Source organism: Ambystoma mexicanum, chromosome 3p (genome assembly GCF_040938575.1).
Source record: "Ambystoma mexicanum isolate Mex_15411 chromosome 3p, UKY_AmexF1_1, whole genome shotgun sequence".
Classification (NCBI taxonomy): Eukaryota; Metazoa; Chordata; class Amphibia; order Caudata; family Ambystomatidae; genus Ambystoma; species Ambystoma mexicanum.
In genome coordinates, this window is record NC_090925.1 from 873,045,341 (window position 1) to 873,064,931 (window position 19,591).

Below are 19,591 nucleotides of genomic sequence, written 5' to 3' on the forward strand. Positions count from 1 at the left end.
ATTGTTATGTTACAACTACAACTGTTGGAATGCATTTGGGTATGACTTCTTTTGGGTGGGAGGTTGTTGGTCAGTCATTTCATCTGATTCCATGTCAGGCATCATTGTCTGGTGCCACTTTACATTTTTCACATGTCAATGTGTACCTTATTGGTACTGTGTTGGTATATAGCTATTACTTGCCATGTCATGTTGTGGTTTGGGAGGGTTTGGGTGACATAGCAGTGATAGTCATGGCCTGTTTTGCAGGTCTGTGTGATTCACACCTTGCATGTGTGCCTTTTGGTCACACAGGATTGCTTATGTTTAAGTAGCTAGGGATGCACACAATGTGGCACTTCCATGGCAACATTCTCAGGGTGGTAAGGTTGTGACAGTTGACTGTCTCTTTGTCATCATCGATTGTCACCTGGTGTGTGCCAGGCCTGTGTGAACTCTGCAGGGGTGGGACTTTAGGTGAAAAATGTGCCCATAAGCTGGGTCCGGGCTTCCTCGCCACGTGCCCTATCCCCTCCCATGGGCAGCGCCTGTGCCTGTGGTTGGGGATGTGGGGGCACCACCATGTCCACCGGTACGCCCTGCCGTGTTGCAACATTGTGCAGGACACATGCTGCCACAATGATCCTGCACACTACTGGGGGTGCATAGAGTAGCTGCCCGCCAGAGCGGTCAAGGGAGCGGAAGCGTGACTTGAGCACACCGAATGTGTGCTTCACTATGGCCCTGGTTGCAATATGGGCCTCGTTGTATCTTACCTGGGGTCGTGTGGTGGGGTTCCAGATTGGCATCATCATGTGGTTGCTCAGAGGGTAGGCACTATCCCCTGGAGAGGTGATGATGGTTGTGATTATTGGGGTTTGTGTATTTGTGTGTGTGTGACATGCATGCATGTGCACAGGCATTTGTACTCACCTAGGAGCCATGTGTCACCATGCTGCCCAGCTTCCAGGGCCCAGCTCAGGGTGGACATTCTGTATATGAAACTGTCATGGGTGGAGCCAGGGTAGTTTGCATAGACAGAGGTGATGATTCCCTTTGCATCGCATACGACCTGTAAGTTGATGGAATGCCAGTGCTTGCGGTTTCGGTAGATGTTGATAGATGTGCTCAGTGGCCGTAGGTGGACATAGGGCCACATGGGTGCATACTATGGCACCAAGCACTTTGGAGAAGTGTGCCACCCTGTAAAAGTCCTGGACAACGGCCTGCCTTTCTGCAGGTGTTCTGGGCATGCATATGTGCCTACGGACTGAGAGTCGCGCTGTCATGATTGCCAAGACCTGGTGTAGGCAGCGTGACTGCGTGGCCTGTGAGACCCCCCCCCACTATGGTAGTAGTCCGCTGAAATGACCCAGTGGCCAAAAAATGCAGGACATTGAGCACCTTCTCCAAGGGGCTCAATGCTTGGGAGCAGAGGGTGAGGGATGTAAGGTCATCTTCCCACTCCCTGACCAGGTCTAGGATGATACGAGGTGGAAACCTATACCTGCCATAGACCTGGTCGTCATGCATCCCAAAAATGCTTGTCCGGGGTGAAAACATGCGGGCCCTGGCTATCTTCCTCCTCCTGCGGTGTCCCACTATCAGTGCTGCGACAAATGGGGCATTCATTGTAGCTGGATATACGTGTTTGTTGTTTGCACGCACTTTTATATTGTGCGGGGGGACACTTCTGCCTGCCTTCGTGTGGGGGACGCGTTGACGCCTATGCGCATCTTTTTCCATGCGCGTGTTTCCCATATTCGAATCCATGAATACGGGTTGTTCGCGTGCATGTGGGCGTTCTGTGTAGTTCCCTGCAGTACTTCCCCAGTTACGCCTTCTTTTTCACGCATTGTTCCCCATTCTGCGTGTTACGCCCCATGTATCGCCCCCTTTTTGGTGTGTGCGCGGACGTGGTGCGCTTTCCCTGTGCGCGTCGCGCACGGCGTGTGCGCCACGCATGGGTTTGGCACACATTTCGGGAAAAACATGCACAGGAGCTTCCATGAATCGCACATGTGCGCATGCTCTTCATTTTTCACACTTGCGCCAAGATTTTCGGCCACATTTGTTCCATGAATCGGACCCATAAATCTTAAGTCACCTTTACTGTCCATTTCATGATGTTATTGACGATGATTGGCAATAAATGCTACAGAACATACTTACAGGGGATTTTCAGCCTCTCAGTGAATCATGCAAATATGAACCACACTGTTATCTCACTAGGAGCATGGGCACTAATTATCCAATATATAATAATATATGCATGCATCACAGGTCACAGCAAATGACAACGGGTAACACCACTAAGCCGAATTACGTTTGTCTCAAATAAACCAATAACCAATGGTCAAACAATTTCCAAACAATATTAAGAAATCCTTTTGCTTTATCTTGTGAACTTTGCCTGTCTCTCCTACGTTTTCCTCTCTCATGGTTTTAATTAACAGGATAATCAAGAGAGAGTCAAAGTATATGTTGCACCTGTGAAATCGCTCTAGTGGCAACAAGGAATCTTGTGATTGAATTAGGGATACATGTTAGCCTTGAGAACGATCCATGGTCGAAACACGTGTCGGCTATCAGAGGCCATATCTAATGTACCTTTTTCACATGGTGTAACTAAGCAATGGTTATCATATGATGCACTTATTGTATTTCGATACATGGTATGACTAAATAATGAAGAGTTGGCCTGCTATATAAAATAGCATTTGTGAAACCTTGACGATATGTAATTGGAGTGTGTGTAATTACACATGATAATTTGGTTTAAATTTGTTCTGACGGGTTGTTTTTTGAAAAACTGATGTACAATACAATCAATTGATAGATATACTCAAGATCCAGAGTCATTTCTTTATTGAATAACAAATTGGTTAGCACAAGGTTGTCGTTATTTCAAGACTGCACTAGTAATCATAGGTCTTAGGGTAAGGTTCTATTTAACGACACCTGTAGCTTTCCATACTTTATCGAAGGTAGTATTAATTATTGTGTCAGTGCACTCAAGACTATCCTACCCTAAGCACTTTACCGTGTTTTAGTATAAGGCCAACATAGAGAACATTCCAGTGGACCTCTTTGACATTGGAATAATTTCAACTAGAGGAAAAGAAGATGTCACGCTTACCGGGAGACCGGGGTTCGTCACACGCGCTTTCCCTTCCTGGCACCTCTATTCGCGCTTCCGCGCTTGGGGAGGCGCCGGAGGGAGAGCTTTGGGGACCAGGGCTGCAGCTCCTTGGCGCATGCGCGGGAGACCGCGATCGCGGTTCCGCAAATGCGCCGTGGATTGGTCACCCGGGATTGGAGGGGCTTGCTGCCCAAGCCTCGCTCTGGGTCCGCCGGCGCCCGGCAACAATCAGCTTGCGTTCCAGGCCTCGCGGGCGCGGCAGCCCATAAAGGGAGAGTGAGGATCGGGAGCAGATCGTGTCTCAACGCGTTCTGTTCCTGATCGTGTTACTCGCTCACCCTTTGTTCCTGAGCCTGCCTTGCTCTGCTCAGCCCTTCTGGGGATCTCCTTTCCCTTGTCCTCTCCTTGCCAGCTCCCTGCTTCTCCCGGGTTCCCCTGGATTTTCCCTTTGTTTCCCTTTTGGTTTGCTGGGGTTCCCTGCCTTCCTGGACTCCTCTCCCAGCCTGGTCCACGTCAGTTCTCCCATCTTCCCAGGTTCCCCCACCTTTAGCCAGGCTAGGTATCCCTGCCTTGATTTTGCCTTTTCTCCTGCTTCGTGCCAGCCTGTGCTCTGTGGTCATTCATCCAGTGCCTTCTCCTGGTATTCGCCTCAGCCATCCTTGGACTCTTGAGCTCCTCTGTATTCAGCATCTCCCTGGTGAATTTCCGGCCATTTTTCGGACTCTTGAGCACCACAGCATCCAGTGTCTTCTCCTGGAGCACGCCTTTGTCTTCCTTGGACTCTTGAGCACCACTGCATCAGCGTCTTCTCTTGGTATCGCCTCTGTCATCCTTGGACTCTGGAGCTTCATCACTTCAAAGACTTGTTCCTTCAGCCTCTCCTGCCTGTGCTTGCACAGTCCCGACGTCACGGAAATCAGGAGAGAGCAGCTTGTGACATTGGGAATCGGTCCATCTTTTACCAAGTACCCATTCGGGATAGAGGAGAGGCTGGTTTCTCGTGTCACCAATTCTTCTTGTCAGTCTGGCTGCCCCGTCGAGATCAACCAAACATACAGGTACGCAACATTCTCGTGACTCACACCTTAACAGAAGAAACATTCTGCAGGTTAAGTGCAAATCCCAGCTGAAACCAGTAAACCCCCTCAAATATCGTCTCCAAGAAGCATTGGCATCAACTGGACATTTCTGCATAACAGTCCAGTAGTTGGTCAAAGAAACATTAGCCTGCAAGTGGATCCACTAGAAAGCATTCATAACCACTAAACTCGATCTTCCATCAGGGAGGCGGCCCACAACACATATCCAGAATATAATAGAGATGTATGGTTATATCAGATGCTTATCAATGCAAGGCAACACAAGTGGACCTTTCCAGTGAATAATGATTTGGTTATTCCCCATGCAATCACTACTAGCAAACAGAACCACCCTTTCCAAAACATTTGCTGAATCACTTTAGCAAAAACAACATGACTGCGATTCTCAGAAGCCCTGAGAAAGGGCATTTATTCAGTGAACATTCTTTGACTGGTGCTTAATCTCTCTAATGCTCGTCCAAGCCAATGACTGCTGAACCGTCAACAGACATGATCTTTCCATTGAGCTGAAGCTGCTTCTGTTCATTGTAAGAATAAACAGTGAAAGATCACAGCTTTGCAATTAAACTATTAAGGAACTATAAAGGAACTATTAAGGAAAGTATTCCTGAATAACTGCTTCCAGTGACAGAATGTCAAGCCATTTGTGGTATAACCATTTATTTGCAGAGGTTTATATACTTGAGGTCCCTTTCAAATTCCTTACACTTCCTCACATTGCAGAATAATATGGGCCTATTATCTCCAGCACCATCTGTTTGCAACAGTCTGCGGTGTGAGGCCTTCAGGGGCAACAACGGGAGTTTCATTGCTAAAACTTTATATGTGAATTTCACTATTTGATAGATGCCACTGACTGAGGGATGAACAAAGGACTCAAAACTAGCATACAGGCTTTAGACTCCTGGTTTATTATACACATCTCCAGGCTAGGAGCATGTCCTGAAAACAGATTAAACTCTTAAATTGACGATGAAGATGCTCCAGCGAAAACACTAGCAAATGTGTGTGTTTTAAGCCCTAGTATAGCAAAGGACCCTGGTCTTCAGTCCAAATTCTTAATCTGTTCCAGATAGTGATTGGGGTACACTGCCCCAAAGTGATCACAACCAGTTGTCTTGAGCAGGTACCTTTTGGCAAATGTTGCCAGGGAACGATGTCCCTCCTGAACCTTGGTTGCTACCCATCGAGATGGCAGATGATTTCTTCCCATCTCTCTCATGTAGAATTTCAGGCGCAGTTATTGTTTGTCACACTTCCTAGCCAAGGGCAGCCTGTAGGCATAGGATCCAGTGAGCTCTCCTGATCTGAATTCTTAGTGATCCGACAAGCCCAGTTCTCAACGAGCAATGCTTCTTTATTCCCCTTTATTCCCCTTGGTGGGCTTGCCTTTCCCACCACACTCTGACATATGGCTGCTAGCTAGTATGTCTTTCTGTTCTCTCTTTACATCCCTCTGGGTCTGTAGGCTATTGTCTCTACCAGCCTCTGCAGCCACGTTAACAACGTGTTCACTTTCTCTAGCCCTTGCACCCTGACCACAAATTGGCTCAAGCCACACTAGCCTTGCTACTACCTCTCAGCATCCTTCCAGCCATTAGCCCTCTTGGCTTGGACAATACTGGTTCTCTTCTAGACCTCCCTGTCTACTACTTTCTTCTTGCTGACCCTGCTCTGATGCCACATTACATCTGTCCATCCCCATGTCTCTTCTCCAACCTTCTCTGATTTCACCTCTTCTTTTTCCTCCCCTCCCCGTCCTCCAAATCTTTCTTCCCCCTTTAATTTCCTCCTTCCTGAACCTCACTGCTTTTACCCCTAATGTCTTCTTTTCCCTGATGTTTTCTTCTTCCTCCTCCTCACTGCTGCTGCCCGTCTTCTTCTCCTAGTCACTTAAAACTCTCCTCACTTCCTGCATGCACCTGCTCACCATCAACCTTTCTCCAGACTCCCTCGATGTGGGCCTTCTTCAGCCCCCTTTTATAGATGTGTCCACTATAGGATTGAGTAATGCAAACTGGACTGGGTATCACCTGGGCTCAATTTGCGGTGGCCACATGGGACTGGATGATGACAAATGGGCCCTCTTGTGGCCCAGGTGTACGAAAAATAGTTTTCTTAGACTGTTGCCACCTGGTAGCCACACTGGTTGAAAGCTTTTAAGCATTAAAACATCCTCTTAGGTATGCCAGCCATGCATGTGGGACGACTTTGCCACCTTGGTTCCTTTGGATCAGAGGGTATGTTGCCTGCCCTCCAATAATGTATGCCTCCTAGTTATGTGTCTACCCATGGCTACTTCTGTCTCTCCTGCAGTAGGAACTGCTGGGTAGGATTGTGTCTGCGTTGTTCTGCACTCACCGCATTTGCGTGGGGTTTCTCTTTGTATTATGCTTGTGGTCTGCACTCGTAAATCACAAACCCTGTCAGTGTTGCCCAGTGCTTGAGGCTCTCATTCTAATGGTGGCTAGAAGGAGTGTTGACTGCCTGAGTTAGGAGACTGGGAACTGGGTAGAGACCATGGCAGATCTGCCTTACGTTGCCTCTAGCGTTGGAATCACAGAGAGGCTAACTTGACCCATCCACAGGGACTCCCTCAAACCAGTTCCCAGTCTCTGATAAGTGAATTCACCAGATACCAAAGAGGAGTATTTTGGCACTACATGTACGAGCCACTCTGGCAATATCTTAAAGATTGCATCTAATCACAAAATATTTGCCTCAAGTCTATACCAAATTAAATTACAATATGTATATATATATATATATATATATATATATATATATATATATATATATATATATATATATATATATATGTCAAAATGGGTATGGCAAAGGGTAGATTTGCCATGTAATGGGGCTATGTCATGTTACATACAGCAGATACAAGCAAAATGCAGACAGAGCATGATAATTCCTCAGTGCATACATGTTGAGGTCGAATAGCATGGCTGGGGCCACTGCCATTATTCTTTGACCAGACAGAAATGCTTATAGCAGATTTGCTGCCACTGTTCATGTCAGGCTGTCCGGGGCATAAGGTGTATCATGTAAGGTGGCTACTATCAGGTTTCATGCTTCAGATAACTGCAGACTACAGTTCATGAGTATTCACAGAACAGTCATGCAGTGGTTCACCTCCTACATGTCCAAAGAGTGGCCAGACTTGTCCAGGTGGGCCCCAACAGATCCCAGAAGAACCCAGAAACCTTAAAATGTTCACACAGCTCCATTTTGTCCCCTTTCCTCTTCAATTTCTACATGAGATATATGGGGAACTCCTCAACAACATGGACAATAAGGTAGTTACATCAATACACAGATGACAGACAGATGCCTAGGGGTTCTGTGAGCTCCCTTTACCTGACCCCTGTGGTCGATTTCTTTTTGACAGGCAGAATTGTCATGAGAAGTCAGGAAGGCAGCCACATGTATGTCACCCCTTACCTCTCCCGAGCTCAGAAGGAATATGCGCACACTATAACTTGAAAACCGAATAACTTGTCCCTATAAAACAATAATAACCTTGCAACTTGACTTGAGTTAAATCAGTCTTCAACCATATTTATCAGTAATAAGGGCTGAATGCATGAAAACTAAATCACTGATGCCGTGCTGAGGGCCGTGTACACTTATATGATGGTCCCTCCCATCCTTGACCTGGCTGTAATGTGCCAGCAACATCAGCCGTTTTGACATGTCTGCACCAGTGTATATCCCAGAGATTCGAATCCTCGTTTACAGCAAAGCATACTCAAGACTCCTTGCCTGTTTGCATCCTACTCTACCTAGTTGTGGCAACATCAATGCTACTTGTGTCAACCGCATTCCAGAGAGAGTGCTCCGGCCATTGCTTGACGATGCATAAAAGAGCTCTGGCATGTGCATTATCCAAGTCAATCCCTCAGTGCTGAGGTCTTTGCATTCCAATGTTGATGCACGGAAAGAATTGTGCCAACTTCCCAACATCAGCGATGGTGAGATGAAATGCCTTATCCATCCTCTGACTGCTAGTTCCGTGCACAACCCTCCCGCTATCCCCGATGAGGTCTTTGCATTCCAATGTTGATGCACGGAAAGAATTGTGCCCACTTCCCAACATCAGCGATGGTGAGATGAAATGTCTTATCCATCCTCTGACTGCTAGTTCCGTGCACAACCCTGCCGCTATCACTGAAACCCCTTGACCTAGATCAGCTTTACCGAAAAATACATTGCTTTAACAAAATCTTTCGGCACAGCCTGCCCTTCTCCCAACCCTCAAACGCCTGCCTGAAGCTCAACCGGACAAAGACCAAATTCATTCTGCTAGGTTACCCCACCAAGCATGCTCTAGTTCAGAAATGGCTGACTGACAAGAACCTTGAAGGACTCCTGCCTCAACTTTGACTCAGTGCTAAATCCCTCAGTTTCACAATTGACTTTGACTTCTCATTCAAAACACCCTTCGCCAAGAGCCCTAAGCAGCATGGTACCAGCTTGCGCTCTTCCAGGCCAGTCTTTCCTGCCCCAAATGTCAGAACAGTAGTCCAAGCACTGGTTCTCTCTAACCTCCACACTGGCAACACCCTACTCACAGAGGAGCTATCCTCCCGAGAATGGATAGAAGTGCCTAATTTACCCAGTAGGCTACCTCCAATATCAGAGTTCTATGTCTCATGCTATTTATTAGAAATAAAAGACTGAAACTATGAATAGCTGGCCAAGGCTAGGGAGCAAAAGAGCACTACCCTTTAATTGCCCCTTCACTGCCCCATAGGCGGTTTTGGTCAGGGATGTGGATGTATAGTAGCTAAATACGCAGCAGGGTGACAGCGGCAGAAGAACACAAAAATAATATTTTTACATTCTTGCTTAACCCATCAAGCAACTTTTTCTTGTGGGGAGTCGGAGTATGCCATGCCCAGTGACGCAATGTACGTGTATCTGATGCCTTATCTGGGCAGCCAATGACAGGGTGAGATCAATTGGTGTGGTTGGCCTCCAGTGCGAGTGTGTGCAGTTGTAGTATGATGAATTCTTTCTTTGGAGCCTGGAAGAGCAGGTGGGATTCAGCTATTGTTGAGGTACAAGAAGGGTCACCTAGTTTCACAAACTTGTTCAGCTTTCATGTGGACGATGAACATACTGTCCTGGATGATATGTAGGTATAATTAGTGCACATATTTTATCCATGCACTAATTACAACAGAGTCACTGATATCAATAGGGATCGTAAAAGCAACAATGTAAAAAGGATCCCAGTGTCTAGCTTAGGTGTGATCTGGGACTGATGTGAGACATTGATGAGAATCATATAAAATATAGAAAGGAGTTGGGAGTTCGCATAGCATAGCAATGCACAGTGTAGTGTGGTGCAGGGACTAACAACCTGACTAATATTAATCCACTAATATTAACAACCTAAATTATTAGTAATTAGAATGTGACTGGGGTGCATGAATACGCCCCACAACATTAGAGAATTAGGGAAAATAAATGCACAAAATAAAATTGTTCTGCAGTGTGGCAGAGTGCAATGAGATAGGAAAATGTAGTTGTAAGAACCTGTCCTTTGTTCATTCAGGAAACAAAAGAGGAAGCTGGAATAAAAATGTTGCTTATATCATCCGGGTTGGAGAATCAATGCAGTACAAAGATGATTGTAAAGAAGCAAAATGCTTCTGGGAACCTACCGGCGGCTGGCCAAACTAGGGGAGGTGTTTGATTGATGGAGATGGGTGGAGAGATCATATTGGCTCTTTAGGAAAGTATAAGCAAAGTGGGATGGAGGGAAAAATACTATAAAAGGAAGAAGAGTAGTAAATAAGGGATGGCTGCCGACAGAAAGAGGCAGAAGAAGGAGGTTCGAAGGAGAAGGAGAGAATTCAAGGGACTCTGGGACTGGTGGCTGACTGGCCGTGTGTGTGCGCGCTAAAGAGACTGCAGACGCAGTCTGGGGGAAGGAGGGACAGGCCTGTGCTGTGAAAGCCCGGGCCACCAGCTGTGTGGGAGAAAGACAGCCATTCTGATCGAAGGCATTGCCCATGGAAGCTGAATCCTCTCTCTATGGGCTTGATAAGTATTAGTCAAAACAAGAAAGTTGAATAAAATAGATGATTAGGACAAACCCTGGTCAGAGATGGGAGGTGCTAATCTGTTTCCAATGCTTTCCTATTCTGATGCGAAGTGTCGATTTCGCAAAGGGCGCTAAAGGTGTTTTAGTGTGACTGCCAAGGCCAACTGCGGGACTCCTGCCAAATGCGGATGCATGAATAGTCTTGCTAAAAGAAAAGAGAAGTTCTTTTTGTGGGAGTCAATGCATGAAAAGGCACACCAGAGTGTGGTCCCCTCGCTGAGCTAATTGTGAATATATTTCTCATGTTATCATTTGTCCAGAAATGGTAAATGGCAAATAAGGCTGAATACCCTGAGCAGTATAGCATGTAATCTGTTCAGTGTAAAATGTGAAGTTACAGGTACTTATCTTGGTATTTCTTTCCTATGATTGCAAAAGCCATATTTAAGAGGCACGTTGTTTTATTCTCTTGCATGCGGACGTTCTAGGCTGTACTAAGACTTTCCAACCGCACTTTGATAAGCCGCATTTGGACTCTGTCCTATTCTTAACAAATTCAGATAAATGCCAAAGAGCACCATTATAAAAGCCCTATGTGTGTGGCCTATCATTGTGTGAGTTATTCTTGAACAATAAAAAGATTAGTGTGCCCGAGGTCTGGAAGTGTAGCCAAGAGGTCCTGAATAAAAGATTATAACAGCAAGCTAATGCCCCCTGTTCTTCCAAACAAAGAATCAGAGACGCATTGTACACATTATTGCATGCTCTTGCAGGTGGTGAAAGTGACATGGAGATATGCACATTGTTCCAGGTAGCACAAGGACAGGATAATGGGGTAAAAGAGACTTGTGGTAAGGGAGTGGCAGTCCGATCATGTTACGGGCCAGAGGGGGGCTGTAAACAGGTGTTTTGAGATGGTCCAATCATGTGATCTAGGTGAGGGTGTTTCGGTGATAGCGGGAGCGTTGTGCAGGGGACCAGCAGTCAGAGGATGGATTAGACATTATATCTCACGGTCGCTGATGTGGGAAAGCTGGCACAATTCTGTCTGTGGCTCAACATTGGAATGCAAAGACCTCAGCACTGAAGGATTGATTAGGGTAACGCACATGCCAAAGCAGTCTTTTAAGCATCGTCCAGCAACGACCCGAGCACTCTCTCTGGAATGTGGTTGACTCAAGTAGTATCAATGATTGTTGCCACAACTAGGCAGAGAAGGATGGCAACCGGCAAGGAGTCCTGACTATGCTTTGCTGTAAATGAGGATCAAGGCCACTATGTGAAGGTACAAGGGGTGAGCAATCAGCTTCTGTCATCTTCTCCTTTTGGGGAAATGGCATATTTGAATCTCTGGCATATCGATTGGGGCAGCCATGTCGAAGTGGCTGATGTTCCTGGCACATTACTGCCAGGGTAAGGATGGGAGGGACCATCATATAAGTGTACACAGCCCTCAGTAACCTGCATCAGTAATTTACTTTTCATGCATTCAGCCCTTATTACTGATAAATATGGTTGAAGACTGATTTAACTCAAGTCAAGCTGCAAGGTTATTATTGTTGTGTAGGGGCAAGTTATTTTGTCTGCAAGTTATAGTGTGTGCATATTCCTTCTGAACATGGGAGAGGTATCGGGGTGACCTAAATGCTGCTACCCGCCTGACTTCTCGTAGCTGTTCTGCCTGTCAAAAAGGAATCTGACCACAGGGGTCAGGAAACAGGAGCGTACAGAAATCCTACATACCTGTTTGTCCCTCGTTCGGAGCTTAAAGAACAGGAAACTGGAATAGACAGTCATGAAATGGCCATCCCTCCTTTGTCAGAGCTTCTGGGACTGGGGAGAGATTACCAGAGCCCTTGTGAGGACTTGCCAAAGCTCTCAGTAATTGGCTCAGAGATTCCTGCATTTCCTTGGAGTCTGGATCACCCTGCTTGATGAGATAGTCTTTATGTCCTTGCGTTTTCAGAAATCAGGATAATTCGTCTCCATACAAATCCACAAGAAAATGCCAGCCTTACCTTTGCCTGCCATGAACTTGTCCAGGAACTCCTGCCAGGTACCAGGCTCTGGGAGCACCTTGGAGATCGTGTAAAAGTGGAGGAAGGAAACAACTACATCCTTGGCGTTGCGAGCTACGTAAATCATCTAAAGGTTGAAAAACAAGACACATATCAATGGGCGATTAGGACCACATCTAACTCAGTACATGGCATGTTAATTTGTGGACACAATTATACACCTGATTTCTCTCAATATACACAACCTAAATAAAGCTCTCATCCCCAACACTCCTTGCCACTGATCAAGGCCCCTTAATGCTCTTGGCACCAAACAGATCTGTCGGCAAAAGAGATGTACTCCTTGATGCTGGTATACTTTAGGCACTGGGCTCTTGGCGATGCCCACATTTTTGTGTGGGAGAGAAACCCCATTAACACTCTCAGATTTTCTGTCAAGTCTAATGTAAGCCATCATTTAGTTCCCCTGGCTGAATGTTAGGAAGCTGGAATCTTGCTAAACCTTAGACATGCCAACAGAACGGAGAGAGCAATATGGTGGTTGGGTTGGCGGATATTGTGGACGACTCCATCTTGACTCCTCGTCCCAACATCACAGAGACATCTCCAGATACAGAGAAGAACATCTGTTGGGGAAGGTGGGGGATTGGATGGAGAATGTAAATATCACCACTACCTTCATTTCTATCCTTTCTTCTAAAACCTTTGCATTGACTTGTGCATCCCTGGATTGGGCTGGAGATGCATCCTGAGTGACAGGCCTGACTCTCAACCCAAAAGTGGACCAACCTCAATGTGACATGAGTGAAAGCCAGCCTCACTATTGAGCGTTACCCACTCTAGGATAGGGGACTGTAACCTGCGGCTCCCCAGATGTTTTGAACTTTGACTCCCCTGATCCCTCGCCATTGAAAATGCTGTTTGGGGGATGGGAGTTGTAGTACAAAACATGTGGCAAGCCAAGTTGCAGGCCTCTGCTCTAGGGCACAGATTGATTCAGTAGGACTCTAGAGCTTTGCCCGAGTCCTGCACGGGCCCTTTCCTACTATGTTTCTCACTGCACCCAAACCTATGAAATGCCTTGATCCTTTCCAGCTGGTGCTGGATGCACCCCCAACACTGCAACAAACACTTTATTTCCGTTTTCCCATACTCTCTTTGGGCATTGCATTCATATATATGCGTTTTGTGCTGTGTTCTAATAGCAAGGGTGAACAGTCATAGAATGTCCTTGCGCATTGTATCATCTAAATCTAGCTCCTAAATTAAAACCCTGTTCGGATCAGTGCACTAGCTGAGTTAATTTAGAGTGAGCCTAAAGTAGTGTCCATAATACCGGTAAGCCACCTATACCAGAATCAGTGTCACCTCATAGCCTATGCGGTAATTAACCCCTATTCACCTTACTGTTTTTCTCCCAAAATGACTTGGGAACCAACTGAACGGGGAGGTGAGTCTTTAGGATCCGTGGAGAGGGAGTCCTTGCTGCGAGTTGTGCCCCTGGTGAGTGAGAAAACAACATGAATATAAATGGCAGAGAATTTTTTTGTGCTACAAAGAGCATGGTAAACGCATAACTCACCGTCTTCACACCCAGTTCTCCTGCTCCATCTCCCACAGTGGATGTCCCTATACATTTCCCTTACACCATCCCCAACACTACCCCTATACACATCCATCCTACACTTTCTCCCAAAGGCAGCCCTCCCACACTATGTCTCACATCCTGAGCCTCTACCCTATATCCCCCAAATTCTAGCCCCCACAGTAAGTATTGGTATGCGATCCTCCGCAGGCAGCTCCCCTATATCATGGTTTAGAGTCAGAGGTGCTACACCATATCCCAACATCTACTGCTCCTACTCCATCGCCCACATTCACTACTCCTACACAATCCCTCAGAAGCAGCCCTCCTGTTCTACCTTATTCATCAGCATGCCTGCACCATCCCCTGCAGCCACCGCTCTGTTCACCCCTGATAGACATGACTCTTCCGCCATCCGACAGTGCCAGCATGCCTATGCCATCCCTAATAATTCATAATATTATTATGCCCCATATCTATCACTTCTACAGGGATTGTGTCTACATAGTCCTCAAGAACAAGAGCACATTCACTGTGGTCTGCAGTCAGAGCACGTACATCATCCACCACATCCAGCGCTCAAACATCATCCACCACGGCCATCGCTCAAACATCACCCACCGCAGCCAGCGCTCATACATCACCCACCACAGCCCACTCATACATCATCCACCACAGCCAGCATTCAAACATCATCTACCACAGCCAGCACCCATACATCATCTACCACAGCCAGCGCCCATACATCATCCACCACAACCAGCACCCATACATCATCCACTGCAGCCAGCGCTCATACATCATCCACCACAGCCAGCGGCATACAACATATACTACAGCCAGCGCTCAAACATCATCCACCACAGCCAGAGCTCATACATCATCTACCACAGCCAGCACCCATACAGCATCTACCACAGCCAGCGCCCATACATCATCAACCACATCCAGCACCCATACATCATCCACTGCAGCCATCGCCCATACACCATCTACCACAGCCAGCGCTCATACATCATCTACCACAGCCAGCACCCATACATCATCCACCACATCCAGCACCCATACATCATCCACTGCAACCAGCACCCATACACCATCTACCACAGCCAGCGCTCAAACATCATCCACCACAGCCAGCAGCCAAACATCATCCACCACAGCCAGCACCCATACATCATCCACCACAGCCAGCGACCATACATCATCCACCACAGCCAGCACCCATACATCATCCACTGCAGCCAGTGCTCATACATCATCCACCACAGCCAGCGGCCAAACATCATCCACCACAGCCAGCGCCCATACATCATCCACCACAGCCAGCGACCATACATCATCCACCACACCCAGCGCTCATACATCATCCACCACAGCCAGCGCTCAAACAACATTCACCGCAGCAAGTGCTCAAACATCACAAACATCATCCACCACAGCCAGCACTGCTACTACATTTCCAACTCTGAGCACCCTTTTACCAGAACCCTTGACTATCGATCACAATATCCCCTATATTTCCTTCTCCCGACTCTGCATTCCCTTTCAACTTAGACATACCTGTCTCTTCCCCCGGGATGGCGAGGTCTATGAAGGGCACTCTTCTCGCAATTACGTCCCGTCCACACTTTTCAGTGTCTCCATCGTGATATAGCATCTCCACAATCTCACTGAGCAAGGTTGTGCCTGAAAGAAGCAACAGAACTGTGGTGAGAAAGATATTGGTGCACCCGATTTATCAGAGAAATGTATAACAAGGAAAGTGGGAATTTTATTTATTTATTTATATTTGTAGAGCGCACTATAGCCCTTGGGTATCGAGGCGCTAAAAGAGGAGCTTAAGAAGGCTTAATTCTGGATTACACGAATGCCGCCCATGGAAGGTTCTTAGACAGGGTACAGGGTTATACAACAGAAGTGTGACACAGGTTGCATAGTTACAGACGCTGCGGTCCTCAGAGCAAGTTAAGTACAAACATTTCAGACAAAAAGCCTAGTTTTGATAGCCTTGCAGAAGGATGCATGAGAGTCAATTAGCCTGATGTGTGGAGGTAGGGCGTTCCAGTTATATGCAGCCTGTGTAGGGAAGCTGCTGCCACCAGCACGAGTTTTGCGAGTTTTAGGAACAGTGATCAGATCAGTGTATGGGGTTCTGGCTGGCCTGAAGGAGAGGGGTTTGAAGATCCTTTGGGCCAGGTAGGGGGGGGGCAGGTCGTGGAGACACTTGTGGGTCAGGGCAAGGGTCTTGAAGATGATTCTCTCATTGACTGGAGCCAGTGTACTTGCCTCCTGAGTCCTGAGATGTGGTCGCTGCGTGAGCGACCAGTGGCGGCCCTGAGGGCATTGTTTTGAACAATTTGCAATTTTGCAATGTTTTTCCCTGAGGTTCCAACAAGAATGGCGTCACAGTAGTCCAATGTAGAGCCAATTATTGCCCTTGCGATGGTGAGACAATTCTGCTGGGATAGGAACGTCCTAACTGAGTTTATACGTTTGGAGTGATGGGCCGAAGAGGATGCTATGGCGTTAACCTGCCTGTCCATGGTCAGGTTAGGTTCTAAGTATACGACTAGGGTCTTAATCGCCTATGACACAGTGATGGGAATATTGTCGACAGAGAAGCAATTGTATTGCTTGTCCATCTTGCCCAAGGTGGACGGGGATCCAATCAACAGAAGTTCCGTTTTCTCACTATTGAGGCATAAGCTGTTATCTGCCATCCAGGATTGGATTCTAGAGTAGATTGAATTGAGGGTGTTCAAGTCTGAAACGTAATCTCCCGATAGGGCGATGAGGACCTGGGTGTCATCAGCATAGTTTGTGTATGAGATGCCCATGGCGTCCAGGATTTTGAACAGAGCTCTCGTGCAGACGTTGTACAGGGTGGGAGCAATGCATGAACTCTGGGGGACACCACATTTAATGATGCTGGGGGTGGCACAGGAGGATTCGGAGAATACCTTCATTGCTCTCTCCTGCAGGAAGGAGGTTATTCAGTTGCAAGCCCTTGGCGAAAAATTTGCTGCAGTGGTGAGATGGTGGCACAGGGTCTTGTGATCCACCAGGTCAAAGACAGCTGATAGGTCGAGTAGGAGAAGGAGCGCTGGTTTGCCAGCGTCTCTGAGGTCATCCATTTGATTCTTGAGGTCGAGGAGGGCCGTTTCAGTGTCATGGCATGGCTGAAACCCTGACTGACGGAGACCAAGAAGGTGGTTGTCTTCTAGGAATTTTTGAACTTGCAGGTAAGCTGCCTTGTCAAGTATTTTAAGTAGGAAGAGGACAGTGGTGATGGGCCTGTAATTTCCTGGGACCGATGGGTCAAGGGATGGTTTTTTGAGGAGTGAACGAACCCACGCTTCTTTAAGTCCAGTTTTGACATGGGCTGACTGGAATGAGGCATTAATGAAGGCCGTGATGAGAGGGGCAAGGGATGGAGCGCAGTCCTTGATGACTTGAGCTGGGCAAGCATCCCCTTTGCAATTGGACGGTTTGATGGATTTGAGAAGTGTTATGACTTCAGGGACGGTCACGTCCTTGAGGTCAAACATAGGAGAGTGAGTAGGAACGGTTAGTGGCGGTGGGCTGCTGTGGCAGTTGGCTATTAGATTGGAGAGTGCTAGTTGGTGAGCAAGGATTTTGGAGTGCAGGGTGTCATCCATTAGGGCATTTCAGAGGATAAATGCTGGAGTGACAGGTAGTTGGATAAGTAGAAGCGGGCTAGCGTTTTCCTTCCCTACCCTAGAATGGCCCTGGAGTAGTCATGAGTAAAGTAGAGGTGGGAAATTAAAGAATTCTCATGATGCCTCTCTGTTTCCCCCGAGCTGGGGATTCGATCATGGATTGACATGAAGTCACCCCCTCCGCGTTGAAAAGCCTGTGTAAATATAATATTTTAATCAATCAAAAGGATTTTTGTCTGCATAACTCCATAAAACAAGCACAATTTAAAGCATTTCCATAATAACCACTTACATGCTATTCCTTTCAGCAAAACTGCACAGAAAGGTAAACTACAACACCCATTTTATAATAACTTCAACAATTCCTGTCACTTTCCCCGTCCCATCGCTCTGCCAGCCAGCACCGGGCACTTGTGAACATGTTACTGTCTATTTGATTGCTTGTGAGTTCTAGGAAATCCTCAACTGTTGAAAAGGATCCTTGGGATTGGGTAGATTCCACTGTGCTCGGCCTGCTCAACCTTGCACGCAATTTTCCATGCACTGTGGCTTGGTTCCACGTAGGGTCCAGCCCAAGGTACGTAGGCCTTAGCACGGCATCCTGTGCTGCACCGTAACACTGTGCCTTTGCTCCTTATGTAATGTCTTACACTAGTGGTCTCTGTTAGCAGTCAGACCTTCGAGATATTCTCTGATTCTATAATCCTATGCAACTAATCGCTCTCTCCATTTCACGTGTGTGTGTGGACTGTGTGGTCTAGAAATAGCCACACATCTGAAGTGCTCTGAGACCATGGACACAATGGTAATGTCCTAAACACATTCTAAATAACCTGTCTGAATCTGTCTGCATGCACAGCTGGCACCTGTTATCTGGCCTTGAATGGCTTATAGCTAACAACATTCCCAGATAGGACCTAGCAAGTGAATAGGCGTTGCTGTATCTTTAACCTACTTAACAAATTGTGCATGGTATTTTGCATGTGATTGCATTTCATTCATTGTGCATGTCTTCTTCATGTGAAGTACGGCAGAGCCCACAAATGTAAACAGTTACCCTCGGGTTGATAGAATGATTTGTAATAGCTCCCATTCCACCTCTGGAGCTCCACCGCACAGGATAACGCTCAATCCCACAAAAAATGGGGTGCAGCTGTCACACATTCTCTGACACCGCAATCCATACTGTGCATAAACATGCTTCACATTATGGCTTCAATTAAGTTGCTAGACTAGTCATCAGTGCTAATAATTGAACGGTTGCTTAAATTATATCTACTATCTGCATGCAATGTAATGCTCCATTTCTCATGACTGTTCAGATCACGGTCTGCCGCAGAGTCACTTAACCTACAGCGGTTCAAAATATGGCAGTAGGCATGAGACAAATGCCATGCAGCATAACATAACGTAACATACCATAAAATACATGCATTGCACAAAGACTCCACTTGCTTCCAAATTCACGTTTAACTATATACCTCGTTTGCTATATTACTGATGTACCTTATAAAATCAATATTCTGTTTAAAATACAATTAAAAGCCAATAAAATGTCCCTGCTTAATGTTCTTTCTTATTATCAGTGCATTCATCAGAAAGCTCACCAGGGCCCATGACTCATGATGCCTACATTGGACAAAGCCTATAGTTATTAATGCCGGTGTAAATGTTTTGCATCTTGTCTCTGAGTCTTTAGTGCAGAATCACTGGGATTGTGCAGAGTAGATTTAAGTTCAACCACTCTAAAAGGGATGCAGCATGTATATGAAGCCAGGAAAAGCTGCTGGCCCGATGTGATAACGCGAGAACTGTTTAGAACCGAACCACAAGTCTGGGGTCCATGTTTTACTTGTTATTTTAATGATATAAATGCAAAATGTACAGTGCAGGAGTCCTGGAAAACTGCAGACGTAATACCCATCTTTAAGAATGAAGATTCATTGTCGCTGATTAATTGTCACCCAATGTCTTTGATAGATATGAGGGACCAGTTATATTGAAAAGTACCTTTGGCATGGTT

The 19,591-nt window shown here is 46.5% G+C and overlaps 1 protein-coding gene across 2 annotated transcripts in view; it reads right to left on the minus strand.

The window, feature by feature from the left end:
- The window catches only part of LOC138581037 (sulfotransferase 1B1-like), a 257,455-nt gene that overhangs the window by 96,248 nt on the left and 141,616 nt on the right, over positions 1-19,591 (minus strand). For both annotated transcript variants that reach the window (XM_069652062.1, XM_069652061.1), the window contains 3 exons: positions 15,449-15,574; positions 13,703-13,800; positions 12,301-12,427 (listed from right to left, as the gene is read on the minus strand). In XM_069652062.1, the coding sequence (XP_069508163.1) occupies positions 12,301-12,427; positions 13,703-13,800; positions 15,449-15,574 (351 nt within the window). The remainder of the gene's footprint in view (positions 1-12,300; positions 12,428-13,702; positions 13,801-15,448; positions 15,575-19,591) is intronic.